Genomic DNA, 24,297 nt, shown 5'->3' on the forward strand with positions numbered 1-24,297 from the left:
CCTAGGTAGCCAAAATTATAGGAGCCACTGGCACCCAGATTGAGCCCTTATCCCCTTATCATTTGTTTGTTTTGTCGGTCATGGGGCTTGATCTCAGGGCCAGGCCCTTTCCCTGAGCTCTTCTGCTCAAGACTAGTGTTCTACCACTTTGAGCCACAGCACCACTTCTGGTTTTCTGGTGGTAAATTGAAACTAAGAGTCTCACAGACTGTCCTGTTCAAGCTGACTCTGAACCTTGATCCTCATATCTCAGCTTCTGACTAGGGTTTTGTTTTTTGCCAGTCCTGGGGCTTGAACTCAGGGCCTCAGCACTGTCCCTGGCTTTTTTTTGCTCAAGGCTAGCACTCTAGAGCTGGGAATATGGCCTAGTGGCAAGAATGCCTGCCTCGTATACATGAAGCCCTAAGTTTGATTCCCCAGCGCCACATATATAGAAAATGGCCAGAAGTGGCTCTGTGGCTCAAGTGGCAGAGTGCTAGCCTTGAGCAAAAAGAAGCCAGGGACAGTGCTCAGGACCTGAGTCCAAGCCCCAGGACTGGCAAACAAACAAAGGATAGTACTCTACCACTTGAGCGACAGCACCCCTTGGCTTTTTTAATATATGTGGTGCTGAGGAATCGAACCCAGGGCTTCATGTATACGAGGCTAGCACTTTACCACTAGGCCATATCCCCAGCCCTGAGGCCCTATTTTTAAACACACTTAAACATGAACCAATAGTACATACAGATGACAAAACAAAGCATCTCCTCTTACAGTATCAGGAAACTATGATACATGGAACTGTGTAAACATCAGGGACTTTCTCCAAAAAACAAAACAGAAAACCTTTTTCCAAAAAGTAAAATATAATGATAAGAATTGGAAGTTCAAGAAGAGAATACAGCACAAAGGGTTATCAGCCTAACAGTCTTCCGTCTTACAGCCTATGGTCTTCTAGGAAAGTCAGGGCTATTAAATAAGATCCTGACAGTGATCCTTCATGGGCAGCACAGAGCATCTGGAGGGTGCTGGGGTGGCCCTTACTCTGTTTCTTTGTTACATCATATTCCTAATATTACATCTCAAGTAAATAGTGAATCAGGAAAAAAAATTCATTTTGTCCTCAATCTAATGCCCTCAAAAGCTGTAGGAATTAGAACACAGAAAAATAGCAAAAGATTCTTAGAACTAAGAGTATTATTTGTAACCAATAAGAGACTATTCTATGTTGCCAGTACTTTTTCCTGAAATGCCCATTTGGATTTCAAAGTCCAGAAAGCATGATACAGAATTGCAACTTCCTTATGCAATCAGAAATTCACCAGGCTCTGGTGGCTCATACCTGTAATCCTCAGGAGGCTGAGATCTGAGAATCATAGTTTAAAGCCAGCCCAGACTCTTGCCTCCAATAAACTATCAAAAAAGTCAGAAGTGGAGCTACGGCTTAAGTGGTAGAGTGCTAACCTTTTGCAAAAGCATCCAGTCCCCGAGTTCAAACCTCAGGACCAGTGTGTGTGCACGTGCGCGCACATGCACGCGTGCATGCATACACACACACATACACACACACACACACACACACACACACACACCACCAGAAAAGTAATGGAAGAAATCTCTACACTCACAGGTGTTAATCTTATCAGTGAACCAATGATTGAAATCCAGTTTTAAGATTAAAAGTATTGCGGTCCTCAACCAATTCATGTCACTTTTCTCTGTTCCATCCCCAGGATTCATTCAATGTCTTTATGCCAAAAATTGAGAGACAAATTATCCCCATTGTTAGTAAAAGGAGTAGAAATATATTCCTTAGCTGCCACTTTACGCGATGTTATTGATTCTATAATAAGGTGTGCCTCTAACGCTTGGATAGATGCCACACTGCTACATTTCATCTGAGGGAATCCCGCTACTATGATGACTAAATATAGGCATCACTTGAAGTCATAATTTATTTATTTCCTTAATACTAAGGTTGGCTTTTAAAGCGCCAGCAAAATAACTGAGTAGGCTCTTTTCTGGTATGATATTGCCCTCATAATTAGTATTTTTTTCAGAGTAAAATGCTTGCCATCCTTTTGATTAGAGAAATCTGAAGAGTATCTTTGGAGCAGTATACAACACATTTGAACTTCCCTGACACCTCATCTTATCCTGCCACATCTAAACTAGAAAGCTTCAGACAGGTTGAGATCTTTGTCAAGTTAGCATGACCTTTTTGCACATTTTGTAGCAACTATCTATCTGGTTCCATTTGTTATAGGTTTTTACATCTCAAATACAAAAAGAAATCACCACCAATCTCCATGAAACACGTACTAAAGGCTTGAATTCCAAAGAGACTTGGATCTTTGACTTTTCATAGCACTCTCATAAATATTAATGCATTAAAATGTTTGTAACTATTTGAAAAGGGCAAAGGAATATAACAAAATTTATTTGAAACAAAGCTCCACTCTTAACTAAAAGTGGGTAGAGGTAAACAGAATAGTATACACATCTCCAGCAAAGCGTAATTTCTTTTTCCTTTATTGTCAATGAAATCCTCATTTAATTAACAAATGAGGTAATCACTTATTTCCTAATGAATGCAATACTCTTTTGTAGCACGGATAAAGAAGAATGCACAAATGTTCCATATGATTTTAAACACCCAGATTTTCTTTTACTTGGTCTCTAATCCCCAGGAGGTGCTGAGTTTCCCACCGTCAGGCAGCAAGGTGAGCCTACATGGTCCATGTGGTAGAACTGATACTTTCAGTGAAAATCTAACAGTGGGAAAGCACTGAAGATTAATGCATGCAGCAGCTGTGCCTCTAGAAGGCATACATAGGAAGTTGCAGTATTGATTTTCAGTAATAAGAAGGATCAGCTAAAAGCACACACTGCAAATGCATGAAGAACAGACATGCATGGTGAAATGGAAAGGAGACATTTCCGTCACCATTCTAACGCTGGACCTTTTTGTCCTGGTACTAAAATCAAAAGCATTCAGCACCAAAGTACACCAAGATGCTTAAAACACAGGTCCTTCACTAATTTGGAAGTCTGCATCTTTGAATAGTTGCTGTTGCCTTTAAACTGGTCATCCTAGAAATTTTCTTTAGTTACTCTTAGTCTTAAAGATCCCGAGGCTTCTTTTTGGCATTAGCAAATGGTCCTCCACAAGACACAGAAACCGTTTCTGAATTCAGAGCCTTGGAGCTTTAGAGTGTTATTTCGGGCACTTAATTAGACCCCCCAGAATAAGGAAAGAAACAGAGTTTTTCAGATTGTAACAGAGAAATATCCCCATTTGGCCTGGTGATGCTACAAAATCCTGGAAAAGCTCTTGGGGAAGGGAATAGATGGGATTCAGGTTGTGCAGTGGTTGGAGATGTGCGAGATCCAGGAGTTTGGGGTCTCATCTTTTGCTCATTATTGGTACCGTGACAAATACAAGGAGAACTCCACCTTTCATTAACAAACTCAATTTTGATTCTGCAGCTCCTGGAGGAAAAACACACACAGTACTGCTTACCTCGAGGAGCTGAGCTCTAAAATCTTCTTAGATTCTAACATTTTGCTGATAATTCAGACTTAGAACTGTGAATCTATGAAATACCTTTGAGGACTTTTCCCTTCCAGTGCAACCAGCCCTGGAGACTCAGCCCCACAGCCAATGACACTTCTTAGGAGCCCTGCACTCTTGGGGGAGTGCGGGGTAAGGACTGGGAGGGGGTGTTTTCTTAGATTATGGACCCTCATCAGCTCATCAGCGGAGTAGAGGGTTTCTGGGGAACGAGGAGAGCTGCTACTCTTTCTTTTGCCTTTCTCTTTGTAATGCGCAAATCTCTCTCTACTAGAACTCTGGGACAGAGAATGGCCAACTGCTTGTTCGAGCAAACACTGCAGCAAAGTCGAAGAGTTGTGTGTGAACGAAGCGGAATCCACAGTAACAACTTTACGCCTGCCTTCGTTTGTACTTTCTGCACTGAATGCGGTAGCCCCTTAAAGAACTCAAGTATGTGTCCTCTGAAACTCTAACAGAGCAACTCAACTCAGTGCCCAGGAGCCAGGAGCATGGAACTTGTACCTTATGCCTACCTCGCACAAATCCCTATAGAAAGTAGCCGATCTGAGGGCGCAGGGCCCAGAGGGAGCATCCAGTCTTTAAGATAAGGAAATGCAGAGTAAGAAGCCCCAGGAAGCAGACCCCCCCCCCCCCCCCGGCTCTGTGGCTCTGTGGGTGGCTGTCTGCCTGACTCTTCCCTCGTGGCTGGTTCCAGGGCCGGGACCGCGGGGAGGGGTACTGAAGGTGCCCAGCCCAGGCCCTGGAAAGGAGCCGTTCTTACGTGTTCCAGCTTGTCTTTCCTCCGGAGCCAGACGCTGGCGCTGTAGTCCTGCTGCTTGACGCTGCTGTAGAAGTTCGCGCCCACTCGGGTCAGGCTTGGCGAGGGCTCCTTGGGGCGGCTTTTCAGCCTCATCTGCTCGAAGCCCTCGTGGGGGGAGGCCGAGAGCCACTCGTGCTGCCGGATCTCCATCCTGACATGACCAGGCTGCTGCCGGCGCGCAGCAGACTCGGGAAGTGAGTGGGGCGCGGAACGCTGACCAGGGGGCTGGGCAGGTGGGAAAGGAGGAGCTGCGGGCGTGAACGAGCTCGGGGAGCTCGCGGCCGCGCCGGAGTTGAGGGGCCGTGGAGAAAGAGAAGGAGGGAGGGAGGGAAGAAGGGGATAAGGGAGGGCGGGGTCGGGGTAATGGCGGGGAAGGGAAGGGGGACGAGGAGGAGGAGAGGGACAAAGGGAGACAGGGGCGGGGGAAAGCCGGCTCCCGCGAGGCAGAAGCGCCTGGTGTGGCGGCTGTGTTCGCGATGTCGCGCGGCGGCCGTGGTCCCGCGCGGACCTTGCGATCGCCGGCTGCTGGGTGGCGCCCGCAGGGACTCTAGCGGGCGGACGGGGGCGGGGTGCTGTGGGAGGGGCTCCGCCCGCCTGCCCTGCAGGTTGGTGCAGTGAGCGGCGGGCACCGCCCTCCCGCGGTGCCCAGGCTGGGCGCCGGGTTCTCTAGGCGGACCGGACTCTGCTCCAGCCCCCTGCCCCTCGCTCGGCTCTCTCCAGTGGAAGGAAGTGCTGTCCGAGTGTCCGGTGCTCCTCGGGAGCGCTGGCCCAGCTTCCTAGAGCGACGGTGAGGGAACCACCTCCGCCCTTCCCCGGCCCCTCTGGCACCTCGCCGGGACTCCAGTGGCCTCCAGCTTCGCTCTTTTGGAAAGTTCACTAACTTCCCACCTGGAGATCCCAAACCCTGGAAAATGTTCGGATTCCTCCGCCCCCGGCTCCCCCCGTTGCAGTCCTTGGTGGGCTGGTTTTAGGGATCACCGCCGCTCACCCCAGACTCCAGCCATCTCCCCTCCTGCTCCCCTCCTCCTCTCTGCTGCCCTCTGCAGAGCTGCGCCTGGGTTTGGGTTCTGCTCCTTTGGTCTGCGTGGCCCTACTACAGGGCAATTGACTCTTCTGTTTCTACCCCAGCCACCCCATCCCCACCCCATCCCCACCCCGCAGCCAGGTTTTACTGCCCCAACGATTTTACGTGTTCCCCTCCGGGACCCACTTCAAATCAGTCCAAGCGTGGGGATCAGGTGTTCAATCGTGAATCTCTCCATTCCTTGTTATATTTGGAGTCAGCATCATCCCCAAATATTTTAAATTAGCTTCAGCTAAGAGCTAAACCATAACTACTGTTAAGGAATAGTTGGGTTCCTTTAAAAGCTCTGGAAGGGGATCTAAGTTTGAGCTGCATCCTTGGGGATTTTGAAGAGCTGTTCTTTGAATCTGCCTCGCTGGGAGGATGGTTTCCAAGAAAGACATTCCTGGTTTAAATCTGACAAACTTTAGTGAGGACAAGAATTGTCTGTCTATTCAAAGTCCCTTATTAACAGACTGTACCTACCGTCTAGGGTCTAGGGTGGAGTCTGCGCTCTGCCGTGCTAGAATCAGGTTTCTGCATGTCCAAGCATAAATAGATAAATTAATTAGTAGAAAAAATTACTGCAAAAATCTGACTCAAAAAATCCTGACACCCATCAATATGGATATGAACACACACATAATTACTTTATCTAGCTAGCCAGCTAGCTAAATTGCACATCTGGGCCCTTGTCCTCGCACCAGTAATCCTCACTATTCAGAACCTCCATCTGAGAATTGAGGTTTGAAGTCAGCCTGGGCAGGATAGGGCATAAGACTTATCTCCAATTAACCAGTAGAAAAACAGAACTAGTGCAGTATATCAAAGTGGTAGAGTTTTAGTCTTGAGCCAAAAAGCTCAGGGACAGTGCCCAGGTCCTGAGTTCAAGCCCCACGACCGAGGAGGAGGGGGAGGGGGAGGGGGAGGGGGAGGGGGAGGAGGGGGGAGGGGGCGGGGGAGGGGGAGGAGGAGGAGGAGGAGGAGGAGGAGGAGGAGGAGGAGGAGGAGGAAGATTGTGTAGTGTGTGCCAAACCTGTGGGTTATCTCTCAGTCTCACAGCTATCCTGCTGCAAGATTAATGTTATTTTCATTTTCCAGTGAGGGTACTAAGGCTGAAGGGGAAAAATATCAACCTACACTTTCAAACAAGAATTCAAATTAAATGTAAAAGTCTGTGGGGACTAGGGCTGTCGATTATTGGTAGCTTGCTTGGGCAGGCATAAAGTCGGCCCTGGGTTCCATCCCCAGCTAAGGGATGGTAAAGAGGGAAAAACAGGAGGAAGGCTCTTGTATCTTTCATTTTCTGTTATTTCAAATTACCCTAGCATTTGTCTCCTACTTTTTACTATCAAAATTTAGCCTTTGTATCTATTGCCTTTTAAGTATAAACACACACTTAAATGATACAATTAGTTTCCTATAATCCTGATGTTAAAACTTGATTGTCTTTTTGCAAAGCATTTTTTCTGTCTTTTGCTCTGTGAAGTTACACTATATGTAATATGATATAACTAAACTGTGATTTGTGGTAGATATCTAGTTCAGAGACATAACAAAATGTGCTACTGTAGAAGAATCTAAACAGTGTCTCTATGAAGCCAGGTTTTTAGATTGAATCGGATTTTCTAAATTAAATTTTATAAAGGAAAGTACTATGGCAAACTATTGAACTAAGAATTTTAGTCAATTCATAATGTTTGCTCTCACCTAAAAATATCTGATAAAATTTTTACTATTTCATATCTAACCTAATTAGTATAGTATCCCAAATAATAAAGCAAACATGTCAATAGAACCCCAGTGCATTCTCATTCACAGTTCTTTCTCTTCTATCTTGGATTTCTATCCAAGTTTATTGTTTATGACAGTAATATGGAACTTGCTAGTTGGCCTTTAAAGGAACATTTTCTATTAGATTGAATTCAATTCAAACTATTAGAGGGAAAAAAGTATTTCTGAGAACTAACTATATTACAGAACTATTGCACCACCATATTCTTGAGATGATTAAATTTTATTTCATAAATTAACTTCCATAATACTTTAAATTGAACACTTTCATAGCCCTTAGATCTGACTGATGCTCAATGTAGGTACTATATATCTATCACACTAGCCCATGAGCATCCAATAAGTGATGGTGAATATATAACTGAATGGGTTCACAACCCATTTTTGCTTTACCTTTAGGAGCACTGGACTTCACAACAAAGTATTCAAATAGGAGCATGAACTCCTTTCCCTTTAGTTAGGGCTTTGATTGCTAAATCATAACTGTATTTCATTTCATTTCCATAAGCTTGAAGTTCATTCAATGGGGATGTGTTAACATTCTGATACTGTAAAAAATTACTAAAACAACCAACTTAGGAAAGGTTTGTTTTGGCTCAGTTTTGGAGCTACCTTGCATTTGGGTCTATGGTAAGGCAGGAACCAGGCAGTGGGGCAAACTATACATCTCACAGTGAGGAAGCAGAGAGGAAAGACCAATGGTAGGGGCTATATATATGCTTTAATGACATGCTCCCAATGACAAGCTTTCCCTCCTCTTAAAGGTTCCATCACCTCTCAGTCTCATAAGCTGGGGACCACATCTTTAACAACTACCTGAGTCTTTAAGGGACACTTATTCAAACATGGTACAGAAATTATTGCCAGTTCATATGGTACAGCGGTAAAGTAAGAAAATACTTCCTATGCTATGGAGCCTTTGTTGTTATTGCTCTGAGCACTTGCAAGCACAGGACCCTTCTTTGCATAACATAATGATAAGTTGACTTATGCATTAGCAATGGTATCATTTAATTAATCTTCCCTGCTTATTATGGAAACTGTACTCAGCCACAGATGTGAATCTTTTTGATGCTTACATTTATTCCAGAAATACTTTACCTTAGTTGCTATTAGTGTTTGTATAATATCTAGAATATTCAACTAAAACACTCACCTATTAATTTCAAGCTTATATTTATCCCATGACATTGATCAGAATTGTTGACCTTGTGTGAATTAGGTATTTTGCATGGACAAGAATCCTAAAAGAATTTCTAGATCAAGAAGTAACAGAGCATCTAATTAAACCCTTTGTAACAAGAATGTTATCTGACATTTCCATAATATTTACATTTGTAGTATGTATTTTTCCCTTTATCATATTTCCTTCATGGAAAATTTATCTGAAAGCAGTCTTCATTTGCTACCTACTCCTTTTTCACAAAAGAGGTAAACTGAAGCTCATAGGTTAAGTGATCTGCTTAAATCTATTCTAATATGTCACAAGACTATGTCTGAAAGTGAAGTTAACTCATTTTAAATTAAACCTTTCCCCTGCAATGTCAAATCCCCAAATCTCAAAAATATATTTTGTAATAAATCATGTTTTATTTTTCATGTATACTTTTATTAAGTATTCCTGGGTTTTGTGGAAAAGTTTGTTGCTAGTGAATGACACTTTTCAATTGAGTCTTTTATCACACTATGCATTGTATCCTCCATGACCGTCCTTATACTATTCAAGGCCATATTAACCCTTGAGCCAGGAATGACTTTATTCTTTGCTGTGAAGAAGTAGATCTAGCAGCTTAAAATAGCAACTAATTTTCTCAATATATATGTAAAATATAAGGTTATTTCTGTAGCAAATTTTTAATCCCATTTGAACAAAATTAATGTAGTCCAGGATTTTAAATCATTCCTAAAAGTACATAAGTGACCATATATTGTATAATCTTAAAAATGTAAATTTGTCCTATTTTATTTCCTTTATCCAAATGCTCATTGTTATAAAATGACGATGAGAGCTTTGAAACTATATTAAGTTATTTAAAAGAAATACAGACCTGTCCATCTACAGACTGATTTTAGAGTAATATTTTTCCTTTTTTTTTTGAGCACCAACTGTGTGATTGTCACTGTTTTGATCTTCAAAAGCTTCATATCACTAGATTCTCACAAATTTCTTGCACAATAAGCATAACCAGTTTCAAGTGTCATATTCTTTTCCATGGTTGTACAATACCACATTCTGGGTAACTTGTATATAAAGATAAACAAGTTTAAGAGTTGGAAGCATGGCTCAGATTTTTAGAGCACTAGACAATGAGCAAAAGCATCAAGTACTGAGTTAAAAACCTAGTCTCAGACTGAACAGAAAAAAAATGTTCACTTAGGCTGGGAAATACAAGGGTTGTTTGGCATGCCACGCCACAACATGGTGGAAAGTGGAAGTACATACAAAACAGAAAGTACATCTGGAATTGCTCCAACAGCAGACCTGATAACTCTCTTTAAGCCCTCCCACCCAACTTCATTGCATCTTCCAAGACATGAACTGGGTTGAGGAGAGGGAAATATTCACATCATAGTGAGGAAATAAAGACTCAGAAAAATGTAATATACTTGTCCAAGAACGTAAGGACTGAGACAATACTATATCTCATCTCCAATTGCTTTTCATAACACTTAGCAAGCTGACATTGCTTGTTACCTTGTCATTTCTGCTGGATTGAGAGTACAACAGTAACCTGAGAGAACCAAGAAATTGTGGGAGAGCACCTAATTCTGTGGGCAAGACTCAACCAGAAGGCATTTCTATTGTGATACAGAGGCTCCATTTTAATTTTTTAATTTTATGATTATTGTAAAAGTGATTTATAGAGGGACATCAGTTACATAAATCAGGTAATGAGTACATTTTTTATTTTTTACAAGATCTTTATTTATTTATTTTTTCTTATTTATTGTCAAAGTGATGTACAGAGAGGTTACAGGCATTGGATACATTTCTTGTACTGTTTGTTACCTTCTCCCTCATTCCTCCTCCTCCCTCCCCCTTTCCCTCTCCCCTCATGAGTTGTTCAGTTGGTTTACACCAAACAGTTTGCAAGTATTGCTTTTGTAGTCATTTGTTGTTTTATCCTGTGTCTCTCGATTTTGGTATTCCCTTTCACTTTGCTAGTTCTAATACCAGTATATACAGTTTCCAATGTAAGTACATTTTTTTGAACTATGTCACATCTTCCCCTATTTTCTCCCAATTTTCCACTCCCAATCCCCACCCCCCACAATTTGTATAGCTCATTTTCAACGCAGTGTCCAGTACCATTGTTGCATTTGTTCACTGCTCCATTTCTGTGCTCCCCCTTCCCTCCCTCAAACAGATAAACTTATGTACAAGGCAAAAGGGATAGGAATCAAAAATAGCAATAAAAGGGGGAAAAACAACAAGAAACAGCAAAATAATGTAAAACCTCTTGCTTATATTTCTTGGAGATCATTTAGGTAAGTATCATTTTATATGATCATATGCCTATAACTATTGAGTCATTTTGATCCTCTCCTAATAATATCTTCTTTTGATTTCACTCAGTGAATGTCTAGAATCCAATCTAATGTGCACAGAATAACGAAATCAAACAGCATTGAACTATTTGATGTGGAGAATCACTAATTCTTCTTTGGAATCACTGGACCAACTATGGAGACTTGGCATTTGCTTTGCTTCATTCATCTGTTGAGATGCTAAGGCTAGAGTCACAAAATTAGGCTTTTCAGGAAAACACTGTAACACAGCAACACAGCAACACAGAATTATACTATACCTATATTGGAAAAGCAGTTGAGATAAATAAGATAGCTGAGAGTTAATTGAATAAGTTAGTAAAACTGAAAAGCTTCTAATGTTAACAAAATCCTGAATTCTCCAAGTTCACAACATGGGGGTATTAAGTTAATCAGACAATTGCTTAAACTGCCACTTTATTTAACCTTTGTACCCACAGTCTTAGATTTAATAATTGTAAAACAGCAATGTCTCATAATTATTTCTCTTTATAGTAAATTTGAACTTTGACTATTGTGTTAGTCAGCTATTACTTGAACAAAAAAACCTGAAAAAATTAATATATGAAGAGAAAAGATTTTGGCTACAGTTTTGGAGCTACCAATCCATTATCAAATAGCTCCATTGGTTAAACTTCTGGCTGAGGGTTTCTCATGGCAATTGTAGAGAATGTGTGATGCAGAAAATTTACTTTTATCCAAGCTGGGAAGGAAACAACATAAAACAGAAGAGAAAGTGCCTGGTCTTACCATCCCCTTCTAGGGATTTCCTATTAAAGCTTCCACCATCTCTCATTATTCACAACCTGGGGACAAAATCTTTAGCATATAATGTTTTGTGGCACATTCAATACACAAACTATAGTGTTGTCTTGGATAATCTTCTGTATACCTAACTTGGTAACTCCTATAAAATCTATTGCCTGTCAACATCAAACACAAGTGTAAGAAAATACATGATAAATCATATCACACTCCTGACTGATCCATTGGATCTTGAAACTGAAGCCTAACTTTACATCAACTAATGTAAGAATGATGAGTGCTATCGACATTTAGATATCCTGGCAAACAGACTTTGCAATGGTAATTACAGTTAACATTTTTCTTTCTCTTTTAAGAACCTATTTTTGAGACAAAAATACAGAATTAGTAAACATCGTAAAACAGTTTGAACATTACTGACATCTACCATCTGCACACCCATGCTAAAGAGGGACTTGCTTAACTCTTAACTTCAATGTTTTTGACAACTACTGTAATCATTTCTGCAGTAATTCACTTAAAACAAGTAAACCAGTGTGAACCATCTCAGTACTTTTCTTAGTCACTATTGTGTGAAACACACCATTTTTTTGTCATACTAGTTAGAACTCAAGCCTGACATTTGCTCAGCAGGAACACTTCCTCTGTCCACATGTCCAGCCCTTTTTATCATTGTTACTCTTCAAATAGAGTCTTGCTTTTTGTCCAGGCTAGCATGGACTGCAGTCCTCATGTTTATGCTGCTCACAGAAGACACATGATAGGCATATAATACTCCATCTAGCTTTTATTTGTTGAGATCAGGGAGAGGGTCTTACAAATATTTTGCTAAGGTGGCCTTTAGCCACAGTCTTCGTCTCTACTCCTGAATACCTAGGATTATAAACGTGCGTCACCTGCTTGGATTGTACAACATATTTAAAATTATATTTTTAAGTAGTTGCACAAAAGAATTATCATTCAACAAATCAGTTGATGACTAGTTTGTTAAATAGCAACTCCTCTGTACAACTACTTAAAGGTAATAAGAATATTAAGTAATTAATAAAACAAATCAGTTTATGAATACAATATATCTTGATCAATGTCAACTCTTTTATCATTCTCCCTTTCCCCTCCCAACTCCATCCCTTCCTTCAATTTTCTTAATTTCATAAGCTATGCATTGAGTACTATGACTGCATTCCCCCATGGCCTCTTTCAAAGGCATTTGTATTTCCCAGATATGACATTCAGAAAGTTCAGAGTTAGTCTTTATTCCTAGTGAGTACAGCTTCATTGGCCATAGGTTTTCTAAGTCAATGATCTCTTCCCTCCCGATTACGTGGTTCTCCTATACTCTTGCAATGATGTTATTTTTTGGTCTTTTGTTTTTCCTTTAAGCTGCTCTTGTGGCTTTAAAAAATACAGAATATAAATAATAGATGAAGAATTAGTTAATCTGTCATGAACCAAGACTGCATAATAACATGTCAGACTGATGGATAGGATCCAAGTTGTAACAAGTATTAAACTGATACACAAAGTTGGAAGAGGCACATTAAATTATTTTTCATCTCCCTCTTAACATTTCTCCTCTAATTATGCTCAAGCCACTCTTATGCTTTCCAGAAGAATTCATTTTTAGCAATTGATGTATGCTAGGCCACAGAGACAAGATAAATTAAGAAAACAAGATCAAAACTTATTTCAGCTTAATCTGGCTGGAGAAGCAGCAGTGTATGTTGCTGCACAACTAGAAGGGCCAGTGAGCTCACCTACAATAGGGAATCAGCAGAGGTGCAGGAGAAAATTAACCAAAGGAGATCGGCTTCTAACAGAAAACCATGCTGTAAATTGAGATGATCTGGAAAAGACAATTTTGTTGAACTGGGACTCAAAAGTGGACAAACATTGAATTTCCAATGTCTATGTAGGATTTGGTAAGCACCATGGAGAAGCACAGTTTTGAGAAGCCATGAACCTTGATGTACAATTTCTAATGAAATCATGGCTAAGATTATGATCAAATGTTGAGATTAATGGTGCAAAACATAAATGCTAGACAGTTCCCAAACGACACAGCATTTTATGCTGTTAAAAATACCCATTCTCAGAAGTTTGAAGTTTGTAATTCAGATTGGGAAAACAGGTGAAACTAGTTGAAAAAAGCCAGCTCACTGTAAGCAGGGAATGTTTTTCAATAAAATGTTTTTAGAAAGATACAGGTTTACAAGATCTACCCTGCTAAGGAATCTCAGTGAAGTTGAATGCTCACACCATCTGTAAAACTAGCAGGCTTACGCCTAACAGTGATACAGAATTAGGGTTGACAACTTATAATTCTTAGCTTTAGAATGATACAGTAAGCGTTGTTGGATTCAAGCTCTTTATAATAAATGGCTATGTGATGAATTTGCTGTATTTAATGCTAGGGTAAAAAGGTAGACAGTTTCTCTTTTAATTGTTACCCAATTGCCGGATTAGTTATTGGACCCTTTGTGTTACAGTTGATGGAAAGCTAACAGAACCCTGAATATGAACTGGTTCTAAATTTTGGACAGTGACAAAGTCTATGAATATGCAAGAGGGAAAGGAAATGGAAACTTTTAGCCTCTCTATAAGGGAAGCCCTTAGCTTTGCTTAGTCATCAAAAATCTGAGTTTGCTTCCTAGTAATTGACCAGGAGGCTATGAGTTCCAGCTGAGGAACTAAAGCAAGAAAGAGAATCCAGTGAATATAAATCAGTTATAACTATAAGCCAAAGCTGATGAGTCCTTCATTGCTTAACTGGCTTCAGATCAAGATCTTTATTGGGAAATGGAAGAAGTCTAGAAAGGTAGTAACAAAATCTTTGATTACAATTCTCTCATGTTAAGAATCTGAAAAAAAAAAACCACCTTACAGAATTAAAAGAAGTTTTGATGATAAGAGGATCTAAGAATTTAATGCTTAAGTTGTCGAACAATAGTTACAACAAACCAATTGAAGTTGCAGAGAATCATTGCCTCTCTAATTTTATTTTAGGAAATGAAGAAGGATGAGATTTACATAAAATCTCTTTGGGTTTACCTCTTGTACTCTTAGTATGAAAGAAGAGATGGGGCCTGACCTGAGACACCACTTTCTGTATTTTCTGCACATGACCTGATCCAGGAGCTCCTTGTATGGCAGGACTATTTAGAAAGAGAATCTTCATGTTTACTCTTAATAGGGTGCTGTACAAACAGCTCAGCTTGCCTTTTCCTTTAAGCCTCACAGTATCTGCATTTTATATTAATAACCTGTGGTATCAAAGGTTTGAGTCAAGGCCACATAAAAGTTTCAGAATGAAATCAAACCCAGGATTGATTTAAAACCCTAGTTCTTGGAAACTTATGTTACAGGAATCTGGTCATAAAACAGGACAGGGCCATGCTTGCATCATTGAATGAAACATGTGTATCTGTTCTCTGTTCATGAAAGACCCATCTGTTTTGTAGTCTAGCTGGCTACTCTTTAATTTTAAACATCCATAAGAATCACATACAGTACTTTCACCCTTTCTGATGATTGGATGCAGGCTTAGAAATCAGCAGGGGAATGAGGATGGAGGCTTCATATCCTCTAGCCCTTTCTACCTGCCTCTTGCAGTCAGTCCTTTAAGATCTGCTGTAACTTAAAGTGTGTTGCCAGTTTGGTTTTCAGAGAGCCAACAGATGGACATGAATAATTAAGGAAAACACTGGGGATCAACACCCATGAAAGGGATAGGCAAATGAAGAATTTGAGCAACCCCAACAAGGACTAATGCAGATGGCCACAGGGAGGGTGCCAAAGATTGGGGGTGGTCCTTCAGAGTTATATCCTGAGTTGGAGTGGGGAGCTGCAGATTCATTTCCACATCACTTTGACCGAGAATTGGATGGACTGCCCTCTGAAGGGCTTGCTGTGATGTTGGTTAAGGCAATTTTCTTCAATGGAGGCCAATATCAAAGAAAGCTGAAGGCTGGCATCCATCTGCGGGAGGTGGGGAGGTTCTCTTTTGCATACCATAGCATACACCAGAAAAATTAGGTAAATAACTAGATGTTCATTTGGCTCTGATGTTCTTTAAGTGTGGCACATACCAAAGGGTATTCTGGCACTCCTTGGAATTTTGAGATTCTTTTATAATCTTCCTATCTTTAAGCATCTCTTTACACAGTTATTCCTCAGGTCTGTCTCTTTGTTGAGATAGACATTATCTTCCAAGCAGGATCATGAGATAGAACACTCAAAGATAGATGATAGATGAGGTGGAACACTCAATGACAGAAATAGTGGTAAGACAATCCTTGAAAACTTTCAAAAGCCGTTCTAGTACTAACCTAACAAAAATAAGGTTTGCTAGCCCAAGAATGATTACTTTAACAGGGTCTTTGTTGGTATTCTGAGAACTTATGGTAACCCTTGACAATTTTCTGCACGCAGTTCTGAAACCTCTATGTGGTTCTAATGCAATGCTGCCTGTAGGTTAGGGGGATCCCTTCTCACCTGAGACTTTCTAAGGAATAAAAGCAAAGTCAAGAGAAACAGGGAAAGAAGTTAGTGAGGAGACATAGAGGCAGACCTGGAGGACACACATGGTAAGTAGGAGACATTTATTCCCAACAGGCAGATTTTTGTCCTAAGGGAAATCCCTGCCAAGATCCTGTCATGTGCTATGGCAAAGAGGAACTTGGCAGCATAGTGAGTGATAGGACCTGACTAAAGTGTTCAATTCTATGTATCTCCCACCCATGCCATGGGTTTTTTTAAATGACAAATTGGGTTAACTAGAGAAAATCTGAGAGGGCCTCTGGGCATTCTGACTGTGGTCCCCACAGGCTTTTAAAGGTAGAAAAAAAGGGGAGGTGTGGGGCTGTTGGTGGAAACAGATGTTACGCCTGCCAGACTGTCCAAGCTGCTTGCTTAAAACAGGTTTGACATTAGTTTTTTTTTTCTTTATTTTTTTCCCATTGTTATTTTTAAAAAAATTTTATTATCAAACTGATGTACAGAGAGGTTACAGTTTCATATGTTAGGCATTGTATACATTTCTTGTACTGTTTGTTACCTCATCCCTCATTCCCTCCTCCCCCTCCTCCTTTTTCTTTCCCTTCCCCCCACCCCCGCCCCCCTGAGTTGTTCAGTTCATTTACACCAAACAGTTTTGCAAGTACTGCTTTTGTAGTTGTTTATCTTTTTTTACCCTATGACTCTCAATTTTGGTATTTCCTTTCAATATCCTAGTTCTAATACCAGTATACACGGTTTCCAATATACTCAGATTAGACACAGAGATAGTGTAGGTAGAACCACAGGAAGGGGATACAAGAAGATCATCAATAATTGAAGCTACAGTTACACATAGCACGTTGAAAGTAGTTACAACAGTGATATAACAATGGTGCTGGCAAAACTGGTTCAACACATGCAACAAACTAAAACTAGATCCTTATATATCACCCTGCACCAAAATCAATTCCAAATGGATCAGAGACCTTGAAATCAAAACAGATACCCTGAAAATACTAAAGGAAGGAGTAGGAGAAACACTTGGGCTTCTTGGCACAGGACAGAACTTCCTTAACAAAGACCCAGAAAGGCTACAAATCAAAGAAATATTGGACAAATGGGATTGCATCAAACTGCAGAGCTTCTGCAGGGCAAAGGACATAGCTCGCAAGATAAACAGAAAGCCCACAGATTGGGAGAAGATCTTTACTGGCTATACAATGGACAAAGGCCTCATACCTAAAATATATGCAGAACTGAAAAAAATTACCTTCCTCCAAAACAAAACTACAAAGAACCAATAGCCCCCTCAACAAGTGGGCTAAAGACTTACAAAGAGACTTCTCTGATGAGGAAATGAGAATGGCCAAGAGACATATGAAAAAGTGCTCTACATCACTGGCCATAAAAGAAATGCAAATCAAAACAACATTGAGATTCCATCTCACCCCAGTAAGAATGTCCTATATTAAGAAAACTAACAATAACAATTCTTGGAGGGAATGTGGCCAAAAGGGAATCCTACTTCATTGTTGGTGGGAATGTAAACTGGTTCAGCCACTCTGGAAAGCAGTATGGAGATTCCTAAGAAGGCTAAACATAGAGCTCCCCTATGACCCAGCAGCCCCACTTTTGGGCATCTACCCAAAAGACCACAAACAAAATCACACTAAAGCCACCAGCACAACAATATTCATCGCAGCACAATTTGTCATAGTGAGAATCTGGAAGCAACCCAGATGCCCCTCAGTAGACGAATGGATCAGGAAAATGTGTTACATATACATAATGGAATTTTATGCCTCTATCAGAAAGAATGACATTGCCCTATTTGTAAAGAAATGGAAGGACTTGGAAAAAATTATACTAAGTGAGTGAGTCAGACCCAAAGAAACATGGACTCTATGGTCTCCCTCATAGGGAATAAATAGCACAGGTTTAGGCAAGTCACAGCAGAGGATCAGAAGAGCCCACTAACCCTTATGAACACATAAGATGATGCTAAGTGAAATAAACTCCATGTTAGGGAAACAATTGTTATATCACTGTTGACATTAGTTCTTGTAAACATTAAACTTCAACTAGATATCGGTCTTGAGTATTGTCTTTGAGATTTTGCCACTGATCTGTATCTGTCCTAAATGATGTAACTTTTTTATTATTCCTTATCATAATGGAGAAAAACAGTATCTTTTTAACCAACCACATTCCAATTCCTAGTAATGTTTTCATCTGGTTAAAGTGAGGATCAAGCATTTTGTCATCACAATGTCTTTTTTAAATAAGTCTAGCTCTATTCTCTTCCCATGTCTCCTCCAGGAATATATCCAGTCATAATGATTGTAATTTATTTGAACATACTACAGGATACTTTCATCTTCTGTCCAGGAATTGTTTGAAATCTCATGTGAGGACTTGGTAATGATGACAGTCCTTCTCAGGAGTATTTCTTGTGAGGTCTCAAAAACAGAAAGGTAAGCTGGGCTTTGGTGACTCGCGTCTATTATCCAGGATAGTCAGGTGTCTGTGATCTTGAGGAGCTAGTTTTGAAGCCAGCCTTGGAAGAAAAGTGGAGATTCCATCTCCAATTAGCCATCAAAAAGCCAGACTGGAAGCATTGTTTAAGTAGTACAATATCAGCCTAATAGGCAAGCTGAGCAAGTGTGAAGCCCCCAGTTCAGACCTTCATATCAATACAATAATCAGAAATCACATAGAATGAGTAACACATAGTTTCGTGTGATGTATAGATTTGCAATCATGTCCTCCCAAAATCACATATACTAAGCATATTTATTAATATTCATATATATTCTTAAAATTTTGCCACACGGTTTTTGTCAGTTTTGGAGGTTAAACCCAGTGCCTCATGCTTGCTTGTCAGGTACTCTACCACTGAGCTATGCCTCAAGTCATTTTTGTATTTGTTTACCTTTGACATAGAGTATCACTTTATGCCCATGCTGGCTTGGTTTTTGATCTTCCTGTTTGTGCTTTTTGTGCCACTTGGAATGACAAATGCATAGGACTGTATACAGCAGTAGTTGGGATGGTAATGGCTTCTGAGGCAGGGGGCGATCCCCCATCCCTCCAAGAATCACCACTCAGAGACAGTCTCAAGTAAAAAGATGAATTTATTGGGGAAGTTTGGATGGACCTGTCCCAGGTTTCAGTAAAACATATAACACAGAACTGGACAGTGGCACAGAATTACTTCCGGAGAATTCCAACAAACCAATTCAGCTCCAATAGAGAGCTGAATTGGGACACCATGGGGATGACAGACACAAGACTTGAACATGTGGCATGGGATAATGGCACCTGAGCTGGCCTGCCCCTAAATAGGGTCAGGCTCCAAGCACTTGACAGACAGGTTCAGTAACCTATAGGCCATATGCCCACCCCTGTCTCTTGGGATTCAGGAACTCCCATTACCTGGGGATGGGGCTACCCTGCCTATAGGAATCCAGGCATGCCCATCAAGAATTGGCATGCTGATTCAGGGAGGGCGGGGCACTATTGTTTACAGGGAGAGGGAATCTTCTCAGCCCTCTGAGCAGAGAGGGCTGGGGAGATAGTGGAGATGGAGTCAGCTTCTGCCCTCTTTTTGCTGGCTAGTTCTGTCCTCCATATTACATTCCCCTGTTTTTTTTTCCTTGTACATAAAAATCAAATCATTGATTTCTTTTGGAGAACTTAATCTTGACTAACTTTGAATTTAGCCCTTGCCTATTTTGCAGAATCGTAAAGTGATTCTACCCGCAGGCTGCTGGGGAAAGTAAAGATGAGACAAGGGCCAGCCTGATGGGACTGCTGATCTTAAGCTTATGCCCAGAAAGAAACTGGTTATCTGTGAGGTCCACCCCCAGGGGGGCTGCAGGTGTTTTCACCTGTTTAAAGCTCCATCCAGTTACCTAGGTAACACCTGGAGGCAGTTACCTTCCTCCTTTCTCTGAGGTCACACCCTAATCCATCTGGACACAACTCCCACCCCAAGCATTACCTGGGAGTGACTCTCTAGCCTCTAACCAACGTATCAGGCATTGCTGAAGATTGACCAAAAGGATAGCTGCCAACATGGGAAGCCCCTAAAGTTGTTTGTTCACCTGTATAAGAGATGTACAATCTCCTTTCTCAAGGCCCTTGTCTCTCAGCTGTGTTTGGTGAGCATGTTGACCCGAATGTGCATTTGCTAAAAGCACCTTTGCTTTTGCATCGATCTCAGTCTCAGTGGTCTTTGGGATATCAGGATTTGGGCACAACACCACAATGAATGGACGCCCCTTATGGCTGTCCTACCTCATGGACTGGCTAAGCTGCACCTTTGCCAGATCACCCCTTACTCCTAAGCATAGGCACACAGGCCTGTCCCAAGTTTTCCTGTCTTTTTTTCCTCTTCATCTGAATGAGAAACACAAGCAATTCTTTAACAGTGATAAACATACCTTTATATCTGAATTTCTGACATTTAGCTCCCAATTTTAACAGTGGAGGAAAATAAATTTCAAGTTCCCAATGCCTTTTGCTAAATCAGATAACTTGATGACAGTTCAAACATCTTAATTCATTAAGATACCCACATTTTTTTAAACTTCAAATTAAAGAATCTTTAGAAATCTTTTTAACTATATATAGTTCTTCTTTTAAACACTGCACTAATCCTTTAAAACATTTGGTAATGCCAAATTTGATGACCTTTGAGTTTAAACTTAAACTCATCCATTTTTACATCATACTGACAGTATTGATCTTGAACATGTTCACACTCATTGTTATGCCAAGTCGCAAGAAGACCACCAAGAAGGCTACCGAGACTCAGACGTTCCGAAATGCAAAAGCAAGGCTTTATTCAAGAGGGTCAAGGCTCGGTCCTCGTCCTACACTCCGACGCAGAGGAGGTTAGGAGGAAGCCCCGAGCTGTGATTACACAGGGCTTATAAAGGCAAAAAACAAAGTTACAGCAATCAGGTGTTCAAGCAAGCAAGATTAGGACACGGGTACAAATCTGATTGGCTCAGGGCTCGAGTCATTCCAGGGGTGGTTAGAGTTAAGCATTCCCAGGTGGTTAGAGTTCTTAACCGGCTGGGCCCTAATAAACTTGTCCTGGGTTTGCTCACAGGGCCTGCTTATCTCAGGTTCACGTGGTAAAGTGGGGCCTGACTTCAAAATGGCTTTAGTCTGGCTCTTCAACATATGCACACAAATACACATGCCAAAGATCTTAAAGCATGCAAAATAAATATTGGCTGTACATTTTTCAGTGGCAAGAGGTATTTATGCCAATCTTACTCTTGCAATAACCATCCAAGATTTAAGACAAAACTTTTAACAAATGACTTTAACATTCTCCAGCTTCATTTACCAGGTCTTGCTAATTTTAGCCAGACATTCAGCACACCAAATACTCTTCTGCTGAAAATAGGTGGAAGGGGGTTCCCTGGGCCCACCCATTACTTGACTCCAGTCTTAGCCCAATTTTGACTAGAGCATTTTACAGATCAATTGACCTTTAAATACCTTCAGTTGGAAGAAAATGGTTAAAAAGCTGATCTCTCTCGGGCTGGGGATATAGCCTAGTGGCAAGAGTGCCTGCCTCGGATACACGAGGCCCTAGGTTCGATTCCCCAGCACCACATATACAGAAAACGGCCAGAAGCGGCGCTGTGGCTCAAGTGGCAGAGTGCTAGCCTTGAGCGCGAAGAAGCCAGGGACAGTGCTCAGGCCCTGAGTCCAAGGCCCAGGACTGGCCAAAAAAAAAAAAAAAAAAAAAAAAAAGCTGATCTCTCTTCCCCTAGGTCCTCCTGATCCTGGAAGACCTGGGGAGGCTGCTTGGAACTCAATACCGGCAGAGGCGACATGTCCCATGCCTTCCTGTAAAGTAAGTTAAATCTCAATCAACACATCCTTCCACTCTGAGGACCTTCAGAAGGGGGTTGAAGCGTCCCTTTACTGCCCCAGCCTTAGAGAGTTCTGCTGCATTCAGCTTCTCTCTGTCTCAGGCCTACAGACTGCACCTTCAGATTCAGATGGACCCACACAGATGAGCCCACAGATTTACAGACAAACCCATTCAAATGGGCCCACTCAGATGGTGCTCTCCATATCACACCTTTACCGATGGGGTCACTCAGATGGGCCCACTCAGACAGTGCCCTTTCCAGCGCACTCTTACAAACAGGTCTATCAGGATGGGCCCACTCAGTGCTTACCATAGCACTTTTATAGATGGAGAAACAACAGACAGAGAAACAGAAACAGACACATATTGGTCGACCAAGCACAGACACACACCTATACCCCCGGAAGTTTCTTTTCTTCACCTAATGTCTTCCCCCAAAAAGAATGTGGTTAAGGACTCTTCCTGGCCAATGCACCACAAATGTAATGGTGTCTGAGGGAGGGGGCGATCCCCCATCCCTCCAAGAGTCTACCACTCAGAGACAGTCTCAAGTAAAAAGATGAATTTATTGGGGAAGTTTGGATGGACCTGTCCCAGATTTCAGAAAAACATATAACACAGAACTGAACAGTGGCACAGAGACTTACTTCTGGAGTACTCCAACAAACCAGTTCACCTCCAATGGAGAGTTGAATTAGGACACCATGGGGACAACAGACACAAGACTCGAACATGTGGTGTTGTGCCAAGTCACGAGACGACCACCAAGAAGGCCACCGAGACTCAGACGTTCCGAAATGCAAAAGCAAGGCAAGGCTTTATTCAAGCGAGCTGCAACTCAGGCCTCATCCTACCCACCCACACAGCGGAGGTTAGGAGGGAGCCCCGAGCTGTGATTACACAGGGCTTATAAAGGCAAAAAACAAAGTCACAACAATCAGGTGTTCAAGCAAGCAAGATTAGGATATGGGTACAAATGTGATTGGCTCAGGGCTCGAGGCATTCTGGGGGCAGTCAGAGTTAAGCATTCCCAACGGTTAGAGTTCTAGACCGACTGGGCCCTAATGGGCTTGTCCTGCGTTTGCTCACAGGGCCTGCTTATCTCAGGTTCACGTGGTAAAGTGGGGTTCATGTGGTAAAGTGGGGTTCACATGGTAAAGTGGGGCCTGACTTCAAAGTCTGGCACTTCATTTCCCCCTTTTTCTTTTTGGTACCTTGGGAGCCAATCATGGCTCCATTCTGTCCATTTCAATGGCTGCATGTCTAGGGGATGATATAGAGATAAGGCATGGGCCAATAGGGCCCAAAGTAGTAACCAAAGGGGGCCTGGCACCATTTCTCACAAGTACAGTCTCTGTACCTCTGTTTTGCATGCCTCTAGTTTATTCTGCCTCATCTTCCCAAAAACAACTCTGGTCCCTCAGTTTTAAAGGGGGGGCTGATGGGTGAAGATCATTCATCTTCTATAACTTCTTCAGGCTGACTCAGGGGCATTGACCTTACCTAGCCAGGAACCTATTACCTTAGTCTACTTTACCAAGGGAATGCACACATCAAACTGGACGGGACTCCTGCTCATCACACTCGGGAAGTCACTTGTTCAAGTTCAGGTCCAAGTGATATGGCACATCCCAGTTGCCTGTGGCCAGATCACATAAGTAAGTCTGGCCACCAGGTTCCTAAGGGGGCTTCCTTAGTTGCTAAAATAAGGGGGTCACCCCACTTTGGAGTGAGCTGCCAAAATAATTGGAAAGGCTGGTGAGGGTTAACATCAACATTAGCCAGGGTAGCAAGGAAAGGAGGCAAAAAGAAAATTATAACAATATTCAGTCTAACTTTCTTTTCTTGAGGCAAAGGCGAAGCGGCTGAGTCGGGTGCTTGGAGACCTCCAATGTTCCACCACGGTAGTCGTCGTCCAGGGCAAAGGGGTCAGCTGGCCTGGCATGGAAGCAATGAACCCAAGTGGTGATGCCGTCTAGGGTCCCTTCCACCGTGGCTCTAAGGATTTGGGGTTATGCCTTCGGACGAATACCCAGTTTCCTGGACTGAATAAATAGGGGGTAGGGACAGAAGCAGAATCATATAATGCCTTAAGTAGGGGTCACATATTCTTGTACACGAGCTGCAATCGAGTTTACACAAAAATTCAGCATCATCCAAATCAGCAAGCAATTCAATCTGAAGGCTTAAAGCCAAGCTGATAGGGAGAATTTCTTCCTCTAAGGAGAGCAAAAGGAAGGAGTGACACCCAGTCTGCACCAGTCTCTAAGACCAATTTAGTTAAGGTCTCTTTTAGAGTCTGATTCATTCTCTCTATCTGTCCTGAACTCTGGAGTCTATAAGCACAATGCGATTTCCAATCCATCCCCAGT

General features: G+C 41.7%; 1 protein-coding gene across 1 annotated transcript in view; it reads right to left on the minus strand.

The window, feature by feature from the left end:
• The window catches only part of Pld5 (phospholipase D family member 5), a 377,182-nt gene extending 372,576 nt beyond the window's left edge, over positions 1 to 4,606 (minus strand). The window contains exon 1 of the mRNA XM_048357325.1: positions 4,320 to 4,606. Within this exon, the coding sequence (XP_048213282.1) occupies positions 4,320 to 4,508 (189 nt within the window). The 5' untranslated portion in view covers positions 4,509 to 4,606. The remainder of the gene's footprint in view (positions 1 to 4,319) is intronic.
• Positions 4,607 to 24,297: the final 19,691 nt, after the last annotated feature.

Source organism: Perognathus longimembris, chromosome 11 (assembly GCF_023159225.1).
Source record: "Perognathus longimembris pacificus isolate PPM17 chromosome 11, ASM2315922v1, whole genome shotgun sequence".
NCBI classification, from domain to species: domain Eukaryota; kingdom Metazoa; phylum Chordata; class Mammalia; order Rodentia; family Heteromyidae; genus Perognathus; species Perognathus longimembris.